This window comes from Nycticebus coucang, chromosome 18 (assembly GCF_027406575.1).
Source record: "Nycticebus coucang isolate mNycCou1 chromosome 18, mNycCou1.pri, whole genome shotgun sequence".
Lineage (NCBI taxonomy): Eukaryota > Metazoa > Chordata > Mammalia > Primates > Lorisidae > Nycticebus > Nycticebus coucang.
Genome location: NC_069797.1, coordinates 65,376,315 through 65,399,447, shown reverse-complemented (window position 1 = coordinate 65,399,447; position 23,133 = coordinate 65,376,315). Strand labels below are relative to the sequence as shown.

General features: G+C 42.4%; 1 protein-coding gene across 3 annotated transcripts in view; it reads left to right on the top strand.

Moving 5' to 3' along the window:
• The window catches only part of PITPNC1 (phosphatidylinositol transfer protein cytoplasmic 1), a 278,262-nt gene that overhangs the window by 180,657 nt on the left and 74,472 nt on the right, over positions 1-23,133 (top strand). For all 3 annotated transcript variants that reach the window (XM_053570825.1, XM_053570827.1, XM_053570826.1), the window contains one exon: positions 4,043-4,114. In XM_053570825.1, the coding sequence (XP_053426800.1) occupies positions 4,043-4,114 (72 nt within the window). The remainder of the gene's footprint in view (positions 1-4,042; positions 4,115-23,133) is intronic.

Below are 23,133 nucleotides of genomic sequence, written 5' to 3'. Positions count from 1 at the left end.
CAATATACAATTTTAATGCAATCCCTATTAAAGCTCCACTGTCATACTTTAAAGATCTTGAAAAAATAATACTTCGTTTTATATGGAATCAGAAAAAACCTTGAATAGCCAAGACATTACTCAGAAATAAAAACAAAGCAGGAGGAATCACGCTACCAGACCTCAGACTTTACTATAAATCGATAGTGATCAAAACAGCATGGTACTGGCATAAAAACAGAGAAGTAGATGTCTGGAACAGAATAGAGAACCAAGAGATGAATCCAGCTACTTAACCGTTATCTAATCTTTGACAAGCCAATTAAAAACGTTCAGTGGGGAAAAGATTCCCTATTTAACAAATGGTGCTGGGTGAACTGGCTGGTGACCTGCAGAAGACTGAAACTGGACCCACACCTTTCACCATTAACTAAGATAGACTCTCACTGGATTAAAGATTTAAACTTAAGACATGAAACTATAAAAACACTAGAAGAGAGTGCAGGGAAAACCCTTGAAGAAATCGGTCTGGGCGAGTATTTTATGAGGAGGACCTCCCGGGCAATTGAAGCAGCCTCAAAAATACACTACTGGGACCTGATCAAACTAAAAAGCTTCTGCACAGCCAAGAACACAGTAAGTAAAGCAAGCAGACAACCCTCAGAATGGGAAAAGATATTTGCAGGTTATGTCTCTGACAAAGGTTTAATAACCAGAATCCACAGAGAACTCAAACGTATAAGCAAGAAAAGAACAAGTGATCCCATTGCAGGCTGGGCAAGGGACTTGAAGAGAAACTTCTCTGAAGAAGACAGGCGCACAGCCTACAGACATGAAAATCATCAGAGAAATGCAAATCAAAACTACCTTGAGATACCATCTAACTCCAGTAAGATTAGCCCATATCACAAAATCCCAACACCAGAGATGTTGGTGTGGATGTGGAGAAAAGGGCACACTGCTGGTAGGAATGCAAATTAATACATTCCTTTTGGAAAGATGTTTGGAGAACACTTAGAGATCTAAAAATAGACCTGCCATTCAATCCTATAATTCCTCTACGAGGCATATACCCAGAAGACCAAAAGTCACATCATAACAAAGATGTTTGTACCAGAATGTTTATTGCAGCCCAATTCATAATTGCTAAGTCATGGAAAAAGCCCAAGTGCCCATCGATCCATGAAGGATTAATAAATTGTGGTATATGTACACCATGGAATACTATGCAGCCTTAAAGAAAGATGGAGACTTTACCTCTTTCATGTTTACATGGATGGAGCTGGAACATATTCTTCTTAGTAAAGTATCTCAAGAATGGAAGAAAAAGTACCCAATGTACTCAGCCCTACTATGGAACTAATTTATGGCTTTCATATGAAAGCTATAACCCAGTTATAACCTAAGAATAGGGGGAAGGAGGAGAGGTGGGGGGGAGGATGGAGAGAGGGAGGGTAATTGGTGGGATTACACCTGCGGTGCATCTTACAAGGGTACATGTGAAACTTAGTAAATGTAGAATATAATTGTCTTAACACAATAACTAAGAAAATGCCAGGAAGGTTATGTTAACCAGTGTGATGAAAATGTGTCAAACTATTTATAAAACCAGTGTATGGTGCCCCATGATCACATTAATGTACACAGCTATGATTTAATATCAATAAAAAAAAAAGCATGGAGCCACATATATTTCTGATTTCTAAGACACCTGCACCCTCCAGGGCTCTGAGAACCAGCCATCAGACATCCCAAGGGAATTATCAGCCCCAGCACACCTGCTGAAGGAGAAAACGCTGACCAGCCTACGGCTGGCCTGTCGGGTCTCTGTTCTGCTGCCTGGCTGAAGTCAGGTGCCTTCCCAGCCTCAGGGCAGGGTCATCATTCTGATACGAAAATAATCTAAGGCCTTGCCTCAAAAATAACAACATCTGCTAATTTGCATGGGAGCTTTGCATTTCATATACGGGTTTAATACCCAAATGGTGAAATTCATTTGTTGGGCTGGTTAAGTTGTTCAGGGTTCAACTGACAAAAATGCCTCGTGGAGTTCTACCCTGCTGCCCGCAGACACATGCCCCTCTGCACGGCTCTGTCATCCTGCAGCTCTTTGTACTGACTAAAAGGTACAAAATAGATCTACCTGAAGGGTTGTTATTTTTAAGAAGGTGGCAAGGGCATCTCCCCACATTCCTGTGTCAATCAGAGCTCTGAACAGGGCTTGATCTAGTTGGGCAGCCTCTCCCTAGTGCACCCCTGGCCCTGGGTGTGAGGGCAGCAGCCCTGAGGTGAAGGTTGGAGAGGAGACAGCAGAGAAGGTATTAATGAGTAGTCGCAGGGCCTTATTCTCCATAAAGGCAATTACTGGGGTTGATTGTTTCCATGTTTCCTTAGTCTCGGTTCAGATTGCTCGTTTGGCTCAGATTGAGATGGATGAACTGAACGCGCCCAGGCACGTGAGTTCAGGAGAGTTATGGATGGCACATCCAAGGTTTCTGGTGCACATGGTGCCAGGAGGCCCAGCTGGGCTGGGAGGGGAGCATGACCCCTGTGTGGAGGGAGCGCGTGTGGTGGGCATGAGTGTTTGTGAACTTCGGGATGTTAGCTGTTTCCTTCCAATGAGTAACATAGCAAGGTAGCATTTCAACCCACATGCGGACAGCATACTCTGGAAGGCATGGTAAACACCGATTGCTGGACCCCTCACCTCCAGAATTTTGTCCGTCAGGGGTAGGGCTTGAGAATTTACATTTCCAAGTGATTCTGCTGGTGGTCCAGAGAACCCCACTTTAAGACTGTGTCTCAAAAAAAAGTATATACTCTGCATTGGACACATAAATAAAAGACCCAGTCTCTTGGGACTGTGATCGTAATGGGCCAAGTCTCATTTCCCCACATCTGCAACTCCCAGTGGGGCTGCTGGGTCACTTTACCTATTAGCCTTCAATCTCTGGTGGCTGATAAAGGTCACAAGCTAGTCAGAGGGTGGTTATACCAGCTCCATCATAATCCTCTTCTCCAACTTTTACCCTTCAAATTGACTAAACGCTAGAATGTGACTGAATAGGACTGTGACACTGGTTTTACATTTGGGCTGGATTTCTCTCTGTTATGCGGGAAAAGAGAGGGGCTGCCCTTTCTGGTCATGTTCATGCTGATCGCTACTGTTCCCAAAAATGTTTTCTCGGTGCCCGGCACTGGATTTTTATGCACGTGATTTTATTTAATCCTCACAGTGTCACTCTTAGATAATAATTATTATTCCTGTTTTAATACTGCTGGGGGTCAGAGAAGTTAAAGAATTTACTCAAAGTCACCTAGGAAAATCCAAGTCTGTCTGACTTTAATAATCTATGATCTTGGCCTAGGTGGCTCATGCCTGTAATCCTAGCACACTGGGAAGGCAGAGGTGGGTAGATTGCTTGAGCTCAAGAGCTCAAGACCAGCCTGAGCAAGATGAGACCCCATCTCTACTAAAAATACAAAAATTATCCAGGCCTTGTGGAGGGCACGTGTAGTCCCAGCTACTCAGGAGGCTGAGGCAGGAGGATCACTTGAGCCCAGGAGATCAAGCCTGCAGGTGAACTATGATGATGCCATCCAGAGCAACAAGAGAGAGGCTCTTTCTCAAAAACAAAATAATAATAATAATAATCTATGATCGTAAAGTTCTTCTTTTCCACCTCCCTGACTTTATATGCATCTAATGGTAAGACTGGGTCCCCAGGAATCCAGGTCTCCAGACCCAGAATTGGCGTGCTCTAGGGGGTTGCTTTTCTAACACTTATGGCAGGGTTTAGAGAGCATTTTCCATTAGGAAATGCCCATTTCTGTGACTTGCCGCTGTGGCTGTTTATTCTCTCTGGCCCAACCTCCAGATGAAATTGTGTCCATGCTCCCAAAGGCAGCTTTTCTTGTCTGAATTCAGTTATTGACTTCCTATCTTAACGATTCCGCTGCTGAACAGCACTCCCAACCAAATGGCCAGGAGAGCACCCAGATGTGCTGCATGTGTAAGAGAGAAAAAACATTATGCTAATCAGAGTCTGGTTTTCCCCCACAGTGTTCCTTTCTGCCGAAATTCTCCATTCATATAGAAACCAAGTATGAGGACAACAAAGGAAGCAATGACAGAGTGAGTAGCTCCCCCACCCTGCCCCAGTACTGTTCCCCCCGCACAATCTTGGGTACACACTCTGCTCGCCTCTTGGGCTCTGAAAGCCATGCTACGTATGACGTCCCCTTGTGTGACCAGGGCCAGCAGCAAGACCTGTGTGCTGGGACCTCAGACATGTTATTTCCCTGGGACTTCTCCCTGGAATTGTGTTATTGTCTAACTTTTCTTCTTCTCCTCAATTTTATGTACTTTTCATGGGCCTCTGTGCAGAAATCTCTGTGACCTGGGGGGACTGTCCCTGGAGGTGGGAGGATGGAAGGACGCTTTGGACTACAGGATTTGGTTTCTGTTCATGGGTTTAACACACAGCTTCTCCGTGACCATTCATATTTACAGGGAAAGGTGAATACAGTCAGATGTGTGTCTGCTATATGGATTATCGGGACCATGTGTATGTCTGTGTATGCAGTTGACACGTACACACATATCCCAGCTAAAAATCAAGGGGTGGGTGGGCATGGTGGCTCATGCCTGTAACCCTAGCACTCCGAGATCCCAAGAGGATTGCCTGGGCTCAGGAGTTCCAGACCAGCCTGAACAAGAGAGCAAGATTCCATCTCTACTAAAAAAAAAAAAAAAAGTAGAAAAAAATCAATGGGTGTTGTGGTGGGCGCCTGTAGTCCCAGCTACTTGGAAGGCTGAGGCGAGAGAATCGCTTGAGCCCAAGAGTTCAAGGTTGCTGTGAGCTATGATGCCACAGTACTCTACCCAGGGTTACAGAGTGAGACTGTTGTCCAAATAAATAAATAAATAGATAAACAAACAAATAAAAATCAAGGAGTACCCCTGAAAAATATTTACTTCATGAGGCCTTTGGGCTTTTACTAAACTTTAACCAGGTGCTTGGTTTTTCAATATTAATTAAAATTCATCTTCTGACCTGGCTTTCACTCCCAGACTTTTTCTCCTGGGGCAATAGATTTCTAATTCCCCTTCTCTTTAGGAGCAAATTTTTTGTCTACCAAGAGCCTCACCTGAGACTGGTCTGTGGGTTCCATCAGAACCTGTTGGGAGGAAAAACCTGATTCTGGAAGCTTCAGGACCTCTTCAGAGTACTAGAACTGTCCAGAGCTCCTATCCTACCACGAAGTTCTGGAACCCCATACTTAGCATCCCTTTGAAGTGGTGACCCAAAGGGAAATGTTTAGGACCATCCTCTTGTCAACCTCCTGAAATCGAAGGCCCTTTGTTGGCCAACTTCATCAAAACCATAATGTTTAAAACAGTGTCACACCGTGTTTAAACGTGAACCCTTGTAAAATAATGACTTTTTTCAGATAGGAAAATTCATACATGATTATTAAAATTTGCAAAATGCAAAAACAAAAGTATCAAAAATGGAAAGAGAAACCAGTACCAACCCCACAATTCCGAGATGCCTACTCTTAGCAATTTGGCAATTTGGTGGTCTGTGTTGCAGGTTACTAATGAATTTATTTTTTAACCTGTTCTAAAATTGAGTTGTACAGTACACTGTTTTTGACCTCTTGTGAGGGGTCTTTCCTGGTATGATTTCTACTGGCTGCACTGCATTTTGTACATCAGTGGATGTCTTTAAACATTGCTGGTTTGTTGAACTGGGCTTAACCATTTTGAAGTAGCTGTGGACTCTCAGGAGAAGGGTCAGGTGCCTGAATTACTTGTTCTGGAACAATCTGAAAATACAAGGGGAAAATCTTTTTAAATATCTTTTGGTTGTTCCAAACCAATTCCTTTGCTTTCTCTTTTCTCCATGGCTCTGTCACCATCAGGTAATTCAAAACAGCATGCCCTCTGGAGGGCTTCAGAGAGGACATGCAGCCTCTCTGTAGTCCTTCTGGGGTGATAGGACTGCAGTAATCCCTGGTTTATTCTGCTCAGTTCAAGTAGTCCCCAGAATTCACATAGTTATTACGCATTATCTTATATCCTGTTTTGGCAAGTTCTTTTCACTCCTGTCCTAGGAATTTAGCTTTTTCGCTGCTCTTCTAGAAATGTGAAACCCCAGGTTATCCACCTTAGTTTCAGGATCAATAACCAGGCCATTGCAGGCCCCTTTGAGACGTAGGCAGGCCTGCAAGAGAAACCACTGAGGCCCTGTCACTCTGTGCAGCCCTTGTGATGATAGCCGCCCTGCATCCAACCCAGCTTGCTGACTCCAGGACTGCCCATGGGGCCTGTTCCTTGTCTCTGTCCTGAGTCTTGCCACCTTGTTACACAGAAGAGGCCCTGTATAGCTTTTTGCCCCAGTTAATCACTTCCCAGCCTCTGCCCAGCTCTGCTCCGTAGATCCCCGGGTCTTGCTCCGGAGGCCTCAACTGAACTGGCTTTCTTTGCGCATTCAGTGTCCTCTAACTTCCACGTTCAGCATCAACCGTGGCCCATCCAAGTGGCTGTCAAGGTTGGTCCCGGGGAGGTACAAATGAAGGTTACATCGGTTTTCATTCTCACTTGTTAATGCTTCAAAATCTGAACATGAGAAACGTGTGTTTATGGAATCATTCTTTAACAGACATTCTTTTAATCATTCTATTAAAAGACAGCTTTGTCCAGCCAGGGGTTCAAAACCAGAGCCTTAAGCCAAGGCATATGCTGGTGTGCTTTTTTCCTGTCCCATCCTGAGTATGGAGTTTGGGGTGCAAGGTAGTTCCTAAAGAAAGCTGTGCAGTCAGGGATATTCTCCTGTCTCTCGGCACTCCCACGCTGTTTAATAAACTCAGTTCATTTCTTTACATTTTCTGGGTATAGAGGCTTATCATTCAGCTACCATCCTTCATGCCGCTATCTGCACCCTGTTTCCTCCCTACCTGCCAAAAATTTAATGAAATTGATGACGATAAGAAGCAATAATTAAATGAAAAGACACTATGTAATAATCATATTGATTAGTGATGAAATCAAGTACATGTTGTTATCAATTACCAGACAAGTAAATTTTTATGTGATCCCATTATTTAGCAAAAAATAAAATAATGGCAAGATCACCAGATAGAAATATCTTCTGCTCCTTGTTAAAAATTAAACCAGAGTATGGTAGAACCTCTGTAAGTTGACCACCCCAGGGACTGTAGCACGGTGGTGAACGTAAGGAACTGGGCCTACTGTACTGGTACCTACACGTGGCCCGGGTCTGGTCTCTGAAAATTAGGTCAACTTAAAGAGGTGGTCAGTGTGAGGAGGTGGTCAACTATGAAGGTTCTGCTGCATTTATGATCACGCAAACCTGCAAACCCTGCTTACATTAACCAGAACACAATGGGGAAGTTGTCTTAAATTGAGGCCCATTTATTTTATGAAAATTAGTTAGGCCTTAATTAGCACGAGGGTGGATGGCACCATGCCAAGGTCAGGCCCTGCTGTTTGTCCAAGGCCATAAATCTAGATGTGGGGGAGTCAGTGCTTAGCACTGCCTGGTTCAGCTGAAGGAGAGGCTGTCTGTGTGGCAGCTGCTGCCAGGATACTGGTGTGCTGCGGGGTTAATGGGGGCAGCCTTGCTACTTCCTCTTTCAAACAAAGCAGGCACCATTTAAAGCAGGGGTACTCAGCCTTCCCTGCACATGGGGCTCACCTGAGAAGTTTTAGCCCTGGGGCCCACCCCCTGGGACTTTGATTTAATGGGTCCTGGGTACAGACTGATCTAAACCGGCCGAAAAACGGAGAACATGACGCCTCCTTCCAGAACGCTGAAATCTCCAACTGAGGGTGTGCGTGGTTTTAGAGTCATCCCTCAGGCTGAACCTGGTCTGTTCCCTTAAGGGCCATGGGATAAGCCAGCCTCACCCCACGTGAGGATCTAGACCAGGGGTTCTCCACTGTGGCTGCGTGTTAAATAATTCAGCTATCACTAACGCCACCCCCCACCCACAGGTATTGTGATTTCATTTGTCCAATGTGGGGTTGAAGCATGGGGATTTTGAAAACTCTAAGTGAATCTAAAGGCTGAGAACCAGAGATTTAAGGAAATACTAAGGGCTACTTACAACTAACTGGAAACACAGAGGAAAACAGGTTCTCCAAATGTCTTCACTTCTTCAGACTCCTGGAAGTAGAAGGGTTCACAAAAGCATGTTTCTAATCACCCTCCCACTCACACAATAAAAGGGCTTCAGGGCACCATATATGTTGTCATTAGCCACATATCACAAAAACATGGTTCCTCTGCAAAGAAACTCCTCTGATAAGATGGAAAGAACGTCCGGGTTCGTTCCTGGAAACATGAAGCTCTGCCTCCCACAGAGCTCCCCTGGGAAGCTGCCTAACAGAAATGTTTGGGATGTATTTTATCTGTAGTTCATCTGTGTGGTCACAGAGAACCCGAGTTGTTCTTTGTGAAACTAAAAGATCAGTACCGAGGTTCCAGTTGTATGACCTTAAGCAAGTCCCTTAACCAATCAGTATCTCAGTTTCTTTATTTTAATAAACAGAATAAATAACGCTTGCTTCAGAGAGTGGAGCAGTCACAGAGGTTGGTGTACATGGACACACTTCATAAACTGTCAAGTGCTATACAAACATTAGACATTGTGACTACATGGGCCATACCTTGGGACTGAACGTGTTAACGATGTTTCCTAATGAGGCTGTGATTGTATCCAAATTGTCGATAACCCGGTAAAGCTGTTCAACATGTTTTGAGCACCTGCTGTGTGCCAGGCCTTGTGAGAGGCCTTGAGGATACATCAGTGAGTGAGACAGACCAGTCCATTACTCAGGGAGAGGGAGGAAGCAGGTAACAAGCATTTCAACAAACAAAAGCACAACCGTGGTGGTAAGTGCCAAGAAGTCAGCGACGAGGAGAGAGGGCACTGGGCTTGAAGCCCAAGGATTTGAGGTTGCTGTGAGCTATGACGCCATGGCACTCTACCCAGAGCAATGGAATGAGACTCAAAAAAAAAGAAGAAGAAAAAAAAAATAGAGGGAGCCAGACCATGTAAAGATCTGTGGGGCCTCAGCAGAGACTTTGGATTTTAGTGTAGTGGGAACTTATTCAAGGATTTTAAACAAAGGAGTGACATGGTGTTGTTGATGGCATTTTTCAATAGACTCTTTATTTTAGAATAATCATAAGTTTATACAAAAGTTGCAGAGATGGTGCAGAGACTTCCCATATACCCTCTACCCAATTTCCACTTGTGTTAACATCTTACCTAACCAGGATACATTTGTCTAAACTATACACTTTATTCAGCTTTCACCAGTTTTCCTACTAATGTCCTTTTTCTTCTGTTCCAGAATCCAGATTAGCATACCCCATTACATTGGGTAATTGATGTGTTTATTGTTTGCTCTGGCCGGTCTGTGGAGAGTGAGTGGAAGGACGGCAAGTGTGGAAGCAGAGAGCTCAGGTGGCAGCTGTTACAGGGACGTGGACAAGATGGGTGTTGAGCTAGAAAGATGGCAGGGGGAGCAATGGATCTATGATGGAAATAGATCGTTGATGTGGGGCATGAGATGAGGCCTTCTAGCTTTATCTGCTGGCCCTCCCCAGTGGAAGAGAAGCAGGTTCTGAGGGGAAATTCATGAGTACCACTGTAGACACTATCTGTTTGAGGTACCAATGAGCCTTCCAAGTAGAAGGTAAGGAGTTGGGTATATAAACTTGGAGTTCAGAGAGAGGTGTGTGCCACGATCCAGGGAAGAAAATAGATGAAATTATCTAGGGAGAGGAATGACAGAAAAGAGAAGATTCCAGATGGTCTAAGTTGGAGAATGCCCAGGACCTGAGAAGAAACTCCCCGTGACTTTCAAGTTCACTCCTTGGTTAAGACTCATCTTTAATCACTGACTTGTGCTTGTTCTTAGGAAATAGACTATCTCATTCGGTTAACTGCCAAGACTGACTAAAGAAATCTAGTCTCTTCCCCCTGGGTGCCTCCTTTGGGTCAATTGCATAAACATCTCAATGCTTTGACGGGGCTCAACTTTCATTGCTGTGGAAAGACGTCAGAGAAGTTCTCCTCCTGACCACAAGTAGCATCCTTTGCAAGTTACCAGCTGACAAAGAGAGAATTTCATCATGTAACGAGAGCTATATTTAGTGAGGATTTGTTATTACAATGGTCATCACAAAGTCTGCTTCCTAAGTCATACAGCAGGGCTCCCTTCTCAGTGCTTTTGCATTCTGTAGTTTCAGTTACCGGTAGTCCACTGCAGTTCAAGATTATTAAATGGAAAATTCCAGAAATAAACAATGCATAAGTTTTAAATTACTTCTGAGTAGTGAGACGAAATCTCTCCCAGTCCCACCCCATCCCTCCCGAGACATGAATCATCCGATTGCCCAGCATATCCATGCTGTACACACTATCCCACCCGTTAGTCACTTAGTAGCCATCTCAGGGATCAGATAGAAAAACTGTAGACTGTGTAGGGTTCGGTACTATCTCAGGTTCCAGGCAACTACTGGGGGTCTTGGAACAAACACATCCTCCACAGATAAGGCAGACCACTACTTTATTTGAATTTGTAACATCAAGAGGACAACATGGATGGATGTAGATAAAATACTTTATCAACCCATAAATGTACTAAACTAAATTCAAAAGCAGGAGTGATGGTGAGAACTGTAGAATCCATATTTACAGGTCTCTGGAGCTGATTATCTTTTCCTTAAATGGCTTCTAATTGAGGATTACAGAGAGAAAAAAAAAGCCTTTGCTTTATTTTTAGACATGATCTCTGATGTCTTCAACTTCTTTGGTTCTGTTTTTAACCTTAGATTATTATAACCAGCCACCTACAAAATCTGCAATTTTCTCTAATAAGTCAGTACCTGTTAAAAAGAAGCCTGTACAAAACACCCCCATTTGCAGTTTGGAAAGATGATTATCCACTTTGGTCCGTGAAGTAGAAAGTCAATGTTCCTACCCGATCTATGTCTAATGGTGTCATTTTGAGGACAATAGCAAACAGATCGTGTCTGATTCCTTAAGATGTGGCCGTTGCTATTTGTGGCACAATTTGTGTTCTGAGAGCTGGATTTAACAAACACATGAGCAAAAGGAATTTCTGCCCAGCATGAGGGCTAGACTTCTGATTGTGAGAGGTACAGTCGGGGCACAGATTACCCCTGCAGTCAAAGAAGCTAGAACGTACTGCTAGTAATCATTATTATTAATAGAGACAGCTTAAAGTAGCATCTGCTTTCTGTCTAGGCATGGTCACTGGCACTGAGAAAAATCCAAAAAGACCCACCTGTGCTGATATGTTAGTACCAAAGGTCGGGAAGACAGTTAAATAAACTGGTCAAAAGCAACATAAGCAAAGCCAGAACTAACTCAGGACTTGGGAACCGGAGGTTGAAGCTAGAAATGTAGTGGCAAGTGTCAGCATCCAGATGACCGTTTTGCAACTACTGTGTAATTGTCGATTCCAAGGAGTCATCAGTGGGTGCAAAAGCCATTGAGTGAAACAAGTATTGGGGAGCAGGATATTCACCCTGTTCACTGCAGAGATTATGTATTCATTACAAACATGGAGAGATCTAGTGGATACAGTCAAATACGCAAGTTTTTCATCACTAATGATGAGACACACTGACATACTATACCTGCCCTTGTGGCACAGGGAGAAGGATGCAGCGTCCTGGAGGGATCCCCCCTGCCACAATGTGCAACCTGGATTCAATCATGTGGAAACCATCAGACAAGTCCAAGTTGAGGGACAAAACAGCTGTCCAAAATGCTGGGGAACCGTGCTAGATTAAAGGACAGTTTAATATAGTCCATGTTGCTGGGGCAGTGGCTCATGACTGTAATCCTGACACTCCGGGCACTGAGGCAGACGGATTGCTTGAGCTCAGGAGTTCAAGACCAGCCTGTGCCAAAGCAAGACCCCCATCTCTAAAAATAGCTGGGCGTTGTGGCAGGTGCCTGTCACCCCAGCTACTCGGGAGGCTGAGGCAAGAGAATCGCTTAAGCCCAAGAGTTTGAGGGGCTTAAGCGATTCTCACATCGCTTAAGCCCCTCAGATGTGAGCTGTGAAGCCCTGGCATTCTATTGTGGGTAACATAGTGAGGCTCTGTCTCAAAAAAAAAGTCATAAGAAAAAGTCTTACAAAATTAGAGAACAACTTACATGTTGCAGTGAAGTATAACTTACTTGAAGTCACACAGTGTATTTTTCATTTTTCATATTGGTGGCCATGAAGCAGACGTTTTCCATCTTCTCTATTTTTTCAGCAATGTTTTGATTTCTTTAATGGAACAGAAAAAGAGTTAGCCTAATCATAACTGTCACCAATGCCAACATTGACTCTGTTCGCCCAAAATATATTTATGAATATAAATATAAAACACCCTGCGAACAGAGCAGGGTGTTTTGAATTACAGAAACTCTAGGTTCTTGCTGAGTAATTTCACACTCTGAGTTGTGTCCTCCAATTCTGAACAGGCAGATGGAGGTGATTCAGATTAGACTTCTCCGTGTACAATCCTTTTAAGGGTTAGCACTCAGGCTGTGTACCTGCCTGACCATTTCATCACCACACTGTCTGTGCCTCCCCCCACCAAAACCACAATGCTTATCTTGCTGTGGCGTAATTGGTCGTTAAACTCTCTCTCCAACTAGTTTCACGATCTTTAGAGGTAGACACCAAGTCTTTCCTATTTGAGGTTGTACCCAGGATACCTGGCATGTAGGAGATGTTCATAAAAGTTTGTGTTGAGCATTAAACGCTAAACCAAGTGAGGAATCAGACAAGGATGCCCGCTATTACCGCGACTATCCAACATTTTAGAGAGAAACTAGACAACACGATAAGAAAAGAAAAAAAAAAACCTGCTTGGCAACACATACTCTAAAACTGTAATGACACAGACACCAGAAGCAGGTCCCTGTGTGATGATGGAGCAAATCTGTGGGGCCCTCCATGGTTTTCCTCCTTTGTGTAAGAGAGCAGAGAAGAAAGTATACATCTATCTGCTCGTTTTGTGAAAAGACAGATGGAAAGGACAAACCAGAAACAAATGAGATTGGGTCCGACAGGGGATGAGGGCCGAGAGATGGAGGGAGAGGCCTTGCTTCTGGGAATGTACCTTTTTGAATAGTTCAGCTTTTGAAGTCATGCTAATGTTTTTCACCCTCAAACATAATAAAACCAAATTAACAGGGATCGGGTGGGGGTGGAAGATACCGAAATGGAATACAAATAGAAATAAATGAACCTAACTATATTTTAAATGAATAAAATAGCCACACTGAAAAGGAGAGAGAAAAATCCACCCCAGGTAAATCTTAATGACACAGTACTTTGGCCATATACCTTCTGCCTAAAGAAAAGGCGGATTTTAAACAAATATTGAATTCTAAAGCCTAAATTTGTTTTTTTACCATAGCATGGGCTAACAATACCAAAATTATTTTTTATGTGATGTAAGTTTAAGCAAATAAATGTAGAAGGAATAATTGGAAATGGAGGAGAAAATTGCCCTTTGGAACCATGATTTAAGCAGTAAACGTTGCTGAATGTTGAAATTAGCCTGTGGAAAATTTGGTGAATTACCTATTAATGGAAAGGGGATGTGTAAATAATTTTAATGTTTGCAACATTGTCAATCCTGGAACCAACTGCTGTCAGGAATGATGTGATGTACTGAAAAGAACACCATATGGCCCCAGTGGTATTCCTGCCCTCAAATGTACAACCTGAATCTAATCATGAGGACACTTCACACAAACTCAAACTGATGGGATAAAACAACTGGCCTGTAGTCTCTGAAAGTGTTGAGGTTATGAAAGACAAAGAGAGGCTGATGGATTGGTTTAGATTTAAAAAGGCTAAAGAGACAAAACGACTAAATACAGTATATGATTGTGGACTATAACCTGAACTAGAGAAAAATAGACCAAAGGATATTACTGGGTAACTGGAAAAATTTAGATGTGGACGGTAGGTAAGATAATAGCATTATATCAGTGTTAAACTTTCTGGTTTTGATCCTTGTACTATAGTTATGTAAGAGAATGTCCTCCAGGAAGGCTATGTTAACCAGTATGATGAAATGTGTCAAACGGTCTATAAAACCAGTGTATGGTGCCCCATGATCACATTAATGTACACAGCTATGATTTAATAATATAAATAAATAAATAAATAAAACTTAAAAAAAAAGAGAATGTCCTTGTTATTAGGAAATTCACCCTGAAATATTTAGTTAGGGGGGGTGGTTAAGGGACCTGATATCTGCAATGTATTTGTTTTAAAAAGTTTATTTATTTATTTTTTTGTAGAGACAGGGTTTCATGAGGTTGCCCAGGCTGGTCTTGAACTCCTGGACTCAGGTGATCCTCCTGCCTTGGCCTCCCAAAGTGCTGGCATTATAGGCAGGAGCCACTGTGAATGACACAGCAAAAGAGCAAATGTTAACAATTGTAGAATCTGGGTAAAGGGTGCTTAGGAATTTGGGCATTTTTTTACTGTTCTTGCAATTTTTTTATAAGTTTGAAACTATATCAAGATTTAAAATTGTAATGATTTTTAAAAATAAAATGAAAATCGTAACAGCAAACTATGGTTTAAGGAATGTTGCCAAAGATAAAACATTTTTGTAATTTGCAGATAGTGTGTCTAAATTTGAAACCTAGAGAATTTACAAATTCACTGAAATAGATAAAATATTCAGTAGTTAAAACGAGTGAGTTCAGCATGTTTCCTGGGTATTAGATAAACGGAAATACCAGTAGTATTTCCTGTATCAGTAATAATCAATTCAAAAATATTAAGTTTATCATTAATACCAACACAACTTTGCCTACAAAGAAACCTAACTTTCCAAGACAAGTATTATAAGGGAAGGGCCTAACAAAGGGCCAACGATTCATGGGGTCTTTTGAATTGAGGACCCTTGAAGAATCCGCCAAAAGCTAGCAGCTGGCCAGGCCAATTTAGTAGGAAACCAGCCTCAGACCAGACAGGGTCCAAAGCAGGGCTCTGTAGCACAGTGATAATGAGACTTCATTGTTCTGAACTTCCCCAACTGTGAAACGGGGAAAACAATGCCGGATTCAGAGGATCATCCTGAGGATTAGGTGAGATGGTGCGTGTCAAATGCTCCATGAATGCTGGAGGTTTTTTCTTCTTTTAGTATCAGTTATGTTTCACGGGAACCAAGAGTTAGACTCTTGGAGAAATTACTATAATTTGGGGAGCTCTCTTGGAGGGAAGGTACTGAGTTCTTACATTTCCAAAGTCTGCATTCCCTCCTCCTATTGGACCGTCTAGGTTAATCTGTAGGCATGAGTTGATAAGTCACATGTCCCTGGGATCTTTTGGATTCACTTTTCTAAGGTGGAGAAGGGAGGGGTCACTGGCTCACTGGCCCTCTCTCTGTTTAGTGAGCTTCTGCCTGGATGTTGGGATTTCTGGTTTCAGAGGTAGTCCTTCCTTGGGTTTCACTCACCTGTAGGGGATCCTGCTTGGCCCAGTGCTATTCCGAGAGGAAAAAGCCACAAGGCAGAATGGTAAAGGGATGAAGGCTGCAGGCGCCAGAGTCAGACCAGCTGGGTTTGATTCCCTGGTCAACCCCTTAGCAGCTAGTTAAGGTACATGACTTCATCTTCCTGTGCCTCAGTCAAAGAGGTAACATGGGAGTCCTCCTCCTTGGGTACTTATGAGGATTAAATGTGTTAATCATGAAAAATGGTCAGAACAGTGCTTGGTATACATTCAACGTGTTTTAACATGGCCATCACTTTTTGTGTTTTAACAACTCTACAAAATGATTTCATATTACAGTTGATGGCATTTTGTAAGTAGCTGGGGTTTTTTTTCTTTTTTGGTGGTATAATTAGTGGCATCTTAAATTCAATGAATTACTTCAACATGACACCTCTCCCTGTGTAGGACACAGAGATGTCTGCTGTGAGTGCATTTGAACACTGCATGGTGTTTGCATATAAAATATGAACACTGAACTGGATTCTGCCAAAGTCGTTGACTAATAAGCTATCTGGTCCTGAGGGCCTAAAAGGTTGTTTGTTAACTTCTTCCAGGGTGCTGACTAGCTTCCTAGGAATTCAAATGACTTGGTGGCAATCTGGAAAGGGAACGATGGAATCTGTTTCCACTCGTGGGTTCAGAGCCGTCATCTTTGTAAAATGGGTTTCTCCCCAAAATCCCCAGATGCCATTGCTCTGATAAATGCCTTCAAGGACAAAGTCTCAGCTAGCATTTTAGCCTTAAAAAAAAAAAATGATAGAAGCTGAGATTATGGAAAAGAAGTTAATGATTTCCAGCGGACATGGTTTCAAAGCAATTTTTGCCTTCTGATGCACTGAAAGTGTGGCTTCCATCTGCTCGCCACTTGTAGCAGGCTCTGCTTGCTAACCAAGCAGTGTGTCAGCTGTTGCCACCAAAGTCTGTACTTGATCTTCTGAGACTGATAGCGATTCTGTCTGAACCATATTAAGCTGTTTGGTCGTATTTAAATCATATTTCTTCGCTAATACCTATTGAAGGTCTATTTATATTCCATCAAATTTTTACAGCCATTTGGTAGGTAAACTTGTTAAGTATAAACTTCACGGAGCTGCGTCTGAAAAGGTCTCATCTTGTTACCAGCCCTTTAAAGAGATGGTCATAAATACCTTTGGAATATGCAGATCATTCTCTGGAGTAATTTTAATTATCTTTAGCTATGCCAGTCAAATTATTAATAAATAGATGTTGAAAAGCATCAGCTAAATGCCATCATGAAATAGACCCTCGGAGGTGAAATCAAATTGACCATTTGGTGCTGCAATGTTTTATGATCGTTCGTACCACGGTTCAGAAAGCTGTCACGAGGTTAAGTTTGCTATTAGCTCAAATCCCCTTGGTTAGCATGTCAAAACTAGAGTGAAATATTGAAATGAAACATAAAATCTATTAAAGAAGAACCTTAGAAATGAAAGACACTGGAAAGATTGATTTTTCTAGTAACTTAATTTTGATCTGTGGATGAAACCTCATTTTTAACACCCAGCTGAATTTGCTTAGAACCATCTGAGTCTCTTGGAATAGATGACGTTAAACCAGTTGCACATAGGATATGCCTTTGCACCAGTTTAAAGAGTAAACAGTATTGCTTTATAAAAAAAAAAAGCAGTCATGTGATATTCAGGGCACAATTTTCTGCTTCAGCTAAGAGTTCATATCACTGTATACTGCATCCTATTTCTAATATTTGCTCTTAGCCATTTGAATAAAATCTTATTAGGAAAAAATCTCATAAAATTAAAGATAAATTAATTTCTGAGTACAAATTTTTTTAAAGAGGTTTTTGCCAGATTTCTTCTCTAAGACTGTGGCTTCTTGTAGCCACATTATAAGTTTGCACCACGGGGTACTGAGGAACAGAATATAGAATGGATAAAGATTATCATTACACACTTGTGCAGATAGGAAATGTCCAATGTAAAGGACTTTCCAACTCTGTATGCTTTATCTTGTACCAAACAAGTGGCCCTGCAGATAACAGGTGTTTAGTTACATTGGACAAAGTCACGAAGTAGTTTTATTGGGTAAAACTTTCAGAGACTTTAACAGGTTTCTCTTGCTGCAAAGTTGGGGTAATGAACTTGAAGAGTCCTGTAGTGTCTCAAGAGCATACAGCACCTGCCTGGAGAAATGTGGAAGTCAAACCTGTTTTCATGAGTAATTCATCAGATTGACTCATGTTGTTCCCAACTGCTATTCTGAACTGACAAGAATACAAAGCCTTCTGGTTTGAAGACTGTTCCCTTGGGTGTTCTTTTCTTCCCTAGAGGCCTAGTAAATTCGTATGGTTTAAAAACTCTTCCCCTTCAATTTTCTCTACTCCCTTGGGGTCAGTTTTTTAAATGATAAAGAATGTTCTGAGCCAAATAACTGATATAAGCCACTTAGCCACTCCTCGTCATTCCTGACAGATCATAGATGTTTAGTAAATATCAGTTATTTTCTTCAATCCCTTGTCTCAATTTCCCAGTAGAAATATAAGACCTTTATTTTGTATTGAAAAGATAGGATTATCTCAACGGTGCATTAATTCGTTGTACAAGAAACATTCGTGAAGCATCTTTTTGGCACTAGGAGTTGTCGGGCTGAGGGGGAAGCAGGTATTACCCCTGTAGGCTAATACAGAGGGTTCCATAAAGGACATGGGATAGAGGGTGGGGATGGACAGACAGACAGGATTGTGATACAGGGAAAGACAAGGCTTTTGCAGTTTGTCAAATAAGAGAGACTTAAAGCAGTGACAGTAGAAATAGGAGAGTATGAATTAGGAAGAGAGACCTTGGTGCCTAGCTGGAGTTGGGCAATTGGCTCAGGGTGCTGGGATGATTCAGTTTGGGTCATGAGCGGGCAGTAGTGCTACCAACTAAGACAAGGAATTATTTTTCAGTGGTTTAGAAGATGCTACAGTCAAAAAAAAAAAAAAAAAAAAAAAGAAGATGCTACAGTCTAAATGTTTGTCCCCCCACCAAGTTCCTATCTTAAAATCCTACCCGCCGCCAAGATGATGGTGTTAAGAAGTGAGGCCTTTGGGAGGTGCTTAGGTCTTCAAAGCCCCAGAGAGATTCCTTTCCCCTTCTCCCATGTGAAGACACAGCCGGAAGGGGCAGTCTGTGATTGAGGATGTAGACCTCCACCGGACACTAAATATGAGAAGTAAATTTCTGCTGTTCATAAGCTGCCTGGTGTATGGTATTTTGTTATAGCAACCCGAACAGACAAAGATAGAAGGGGTTATTGATAAGGTCCATTTTTGCCCAGTTGAGTTTGAAATGCTTATGGAAAATGTAGCGAAAATAACTAGTAGGAAACTGGATATATAAATCTAAAGCTGCAACCTAGAGATAGAGGATTGGAAGTCATAAAATAAGGTAGTTTTGAAGCTGTAAGAATGGAGGATATTACCCAAAGGGTACATGAGAGGTGAAAAGAAAAGAGGGACAAAGATGGAACTTGTGGGAATATCGACATTTAATGGGATGAAAATGAAAGAGGATCTCATGAATACAGATGAGAAGGAAAGCTCTGAGAGGTAAGAGAACAAATGAGATGCTTGGGGGTGGGGAGGGTCACAAAGGCCCAGGAAAGTGAGAATACCAAGGAAGATATCGTCATCAATGGAGTAATGGATTTTTCTTTCTTTCTTTCTTTCTTTTAGAGACAGAGTCTCACTCTGGCACCTAGGCTGAGTGCCGTGGTATAATCATAGCTCATAGCAGTCTCCAACTCCTGGGCTCCTGCATTCCTCCTGCCTCAGCCTCCAAAGTCGCTGGGACTATCGGCACATGTCACAATGCCTGGCTAATTTTTCTATTTTTTGTAGAAGCAGGTTCTCTGTTGTCCAAGCTGGTCTTGAACTCCAGGCCTCAAAGTCTCCCTTTGGTCTCCCTTGTATCCTCCCAAAGTGCTAGAATTACAGGCATAAGCCACTGTACCCTGCAACAAATAGAGAATTTAAAAGGTCCTGTGGGGTAGAGCAATAAGAAGGTCATTAGTGACTTTTATGAAAATGAGTGAAATGATGAGGCAGAAACCAGCTTGCAAGGAACTTTAATGTTTATCTGCAAAAGGAAGGAAAGGAATTAGATCAGAAGAGGCCTCAGAGTTGAAGCCTTTGCAAGGTTTTTCTTCTTGGTGGAAAATAAGCTCATGTTCTGATGCATCTCCTGTGTTCCAAATACATGGCAGTGACAGATAAAATGGAAAAGAGAAGGCCAACTTAACATAGCTGGGCTCATGGATCAGAAACTCAGGAAGATGGGGGGTCATGGAGTGTCTGGACTCCATCTGGGCCTGGGGGTAAGCAGTAGCAGGTGTTGATGTGGGTCTTACAAGGCAATGGGACTAAAAGTGCTCCATGCAAAATGAGGGACCAGAGCCAGGCTTACTGTTTAAAGAGCCTGGAGTGGGGCTCCCCAACTAGTGAAAAGAAGCCAAAAGAATCTCTATGACCACAGCCTGGGCCATGGGCAGAGGTCCTCAAACTTTTTAAACAGGGGGCCAGTTCACTGTCCCTCAGACCGTTGGAGGGCCGGACTATAGTTTAAAAAAAAAATTATGAACAAATTCCTATGCACACTGCACATGTCTTATTTTGAAGTAAAAAAAAAAAAAAAATACACAGGAACAAATATAATCACATCGCCTCATGTGGCCCGCAGGCCGGAGTTTGAGGACCCCTGGCTTAAAGTAATGGTTTTGCTCTTGGAAGATAATTGCAAAACCTAACAATTGGCATGAATGAGAGAGTAGAGATGAAGACAGCAGCAGCAAAGCATCCCACTCAAAATGACCCTGAAAATACAATGTTAACAGGCTTGGTGCCTGTAGCTCAGCAGCTGGGGTGCCAGCATACACATACACAGGAGCTGGCAGGTTCGAATCCAGGCCAAGATTCGAAACGACAACAACTAAACCAAAAAATAGCCAGGTGTTGTGGCAGGCACCTGTAGTCCCAGCTACTTGGGAGGCTGAGGCAAGAGAATCACTTCAGCCCAAGAGTTGGAGATTGCTGGGAGCTGTGACACCAATGGCACTCTACCCAGGGTGACAGCTTAAGACTCTGTCTCAAAAACAAAAATACAATGTTAACAAAGACAACCAGTACCATTGACATTGAGAACATGAGTTTACTGCAAAAGAAAATAATGTTGTACATACTTCTGATTAAACTGGTATTTGGGCTGTTCAAAAGGGAAGATAGAAAAATAATATCCATTTTAAAAGAATAGGGAGTTAGGAAACAATAAAGAAACAAGAACTGAGGATTTGGAAAAGAACCAGTTTAAAATTTGGGGACTTAGTTGTTGAAAGACTTGGTAAATGAGATAAACTCTAGGCTAGACACAACTAAAGAGATAATTGGTGAATTGGAAGACGATATTGAGGAATACAACCCATTTTCATAGCACAGAAGTATACAGAAGTTTTAAAAAATAAACAGCTAATAGTAGAATGAGAGCTCTCATATGGTTATCTCATAGGAGCAAAACAAATATATATTTTTATATGTATAATGGAGGAAATAACAGAAAAGTAATATTTGTAACAAAAGCCAAGAATTTTCTAGAATTCAAGAGAGAGAGAAATCCTTAGATCACAGTATATGTTGAATAATAACAATAATGGCTAATACTTATTTAGTACTTAGGTTCCAAGTACTATTCTATGTGCTTTCTATGTTATTAACTCATTAATCTTCTAATAACCCTGGGATAAGAGCAGTTTACATGTGAGTAAACTACAAAAGAGAGAATCCATATCACTTGCCTAAGATCACACAGCCACACAGCTGGGTTGTGGGATTTGACCCCACATGGCCTGGCTACCCTCTAATACTTCTCTAAATCCTAAGGAGATTAACAAAAATAAATCCATATCTCAATACATTATAATGAAACTGCCCAGTAGCAAAGATTTTTTTTTGCAAAGCTCCTCAGAGGAAAGGCAGATCAGATACAAAGGGACAAACATAATCCTAATGGTGGACTTGTCATTAGCAAAAACAGATGCAAGGAGTCAATGAAATGATATAGATTAAAACCCAGGGTTGGAGACACAAGAAACAAATGTGGGCCTGTCAATTGATAAAATGTTGTACATTAACTCTTGTCTGTGAAATACTGAGAGGAAAGAGTCAATAGGCCAGTGTGAGCTTGGAGTTAAAAGACCATGAGCTCCTGCAGGTCCTGCTACCAGAACTTCCCAGGCAGGGGGAAAGGCCAGAGGGCAGGGCAGGTGAGGAGGGGAAGATGTGGCAGAAAGTCACTGCATAGCCTCCAGTTTCTAGTGATGTGGGAAGAAAGGTTATTTTCTGAAAAGGAAGGAGTCAGGGAAGCAGGCTTCAGGAGGGCAATTGAGGTCAAAGATAACCTTTGTGGGAAATGATTGAGAAGAGTTAAAAGGATTACTTGAACATCTTGGCAGCAGGGTGATTTGAGAAATTTTGAATGAGTAGTGCCACCAGTCTGAATAATTGTGTCATTTTCCCAGCTGTGCTTTGCAGGCTGCAAGTAGGAGCACAGGAAATGGTTGAATTGATTCAGGATTTGTTTTCAGGGTGGGTTCAGCAGAGTATGGAAAATTTGAGTAGCTGAAGGTCAAAATGAGCCTCAGAGTCCAGCAGACTGGAGAGTCCAATGAAGTCAAGGAGAAGGTGTCCTGGGAGTGAGAGGAAGGAGATTCAGGTTGGGGTTTAGAGAAAAAGTAACTAGGCTTTTCAGATTTCAGAGTGGAATAATTTTAGGAGACTTAAGACCACTGTGGAGCTTGGCTAATGTGGAATGGAGGTGAAGGTCAAGGGAATGGAGGTGAAAGGAAAAGGAAATCAGAGTTGGGGGTGCACCACTGATGGTCTGTCCAGCTCACAAAGATGTAGGTAGAAGAAAGCAGAATTCTGAGCATGGCCCACAGCGCTCAGTGGACCCAGGGGCAAAGAGGAAGTGACCATCATCCATGAGGATATGTGGCTAGAAAACTAGAACCTGGAAGAGGGACCCCCCCCCAAGTGCCAGTCATTCTACAAGTGACCCTTAATTAGGAGTTTTGATGAGCTTTTAAGTTTTCTCCCAAAGAGCCTTTATAATCATTTTCCAGGAACAGGTTAATGATTCCAAATATGCTGCCTCTTTAGTATGGAGCTCCATATTCCAGGGACAAAATATGTTTCCTGGAGACCCCACTTATGGCTCACATGTGCCGCCCAACCATAGGGGCAGTGGCATTTGCTGCATTATTAAGCAGGGCGTTTGACAACCTTGGGCCACTTCTTAAACCAGAACCAGTAGATTGACTTCATCAGTCCGAGCAGTAATCCCAGAATTCAATAGTCCTCTGGCACCTTTTCCCAGGTTTCAAAGTCTGGATTCAGAGCCACTTGCTGGCTTGGGTGATGATGGCAGGGCCCCATCTAATGGCCCTTTTGCAAAGTACAACTGGAGAGGCAGGCTTGCTATGCCCCTTTGCCAAGGAAAGGAGGGAAAAGAGGGTAGAGAGCAGAGCAGCAGTGCCCCACTAGGAGTGAGGAA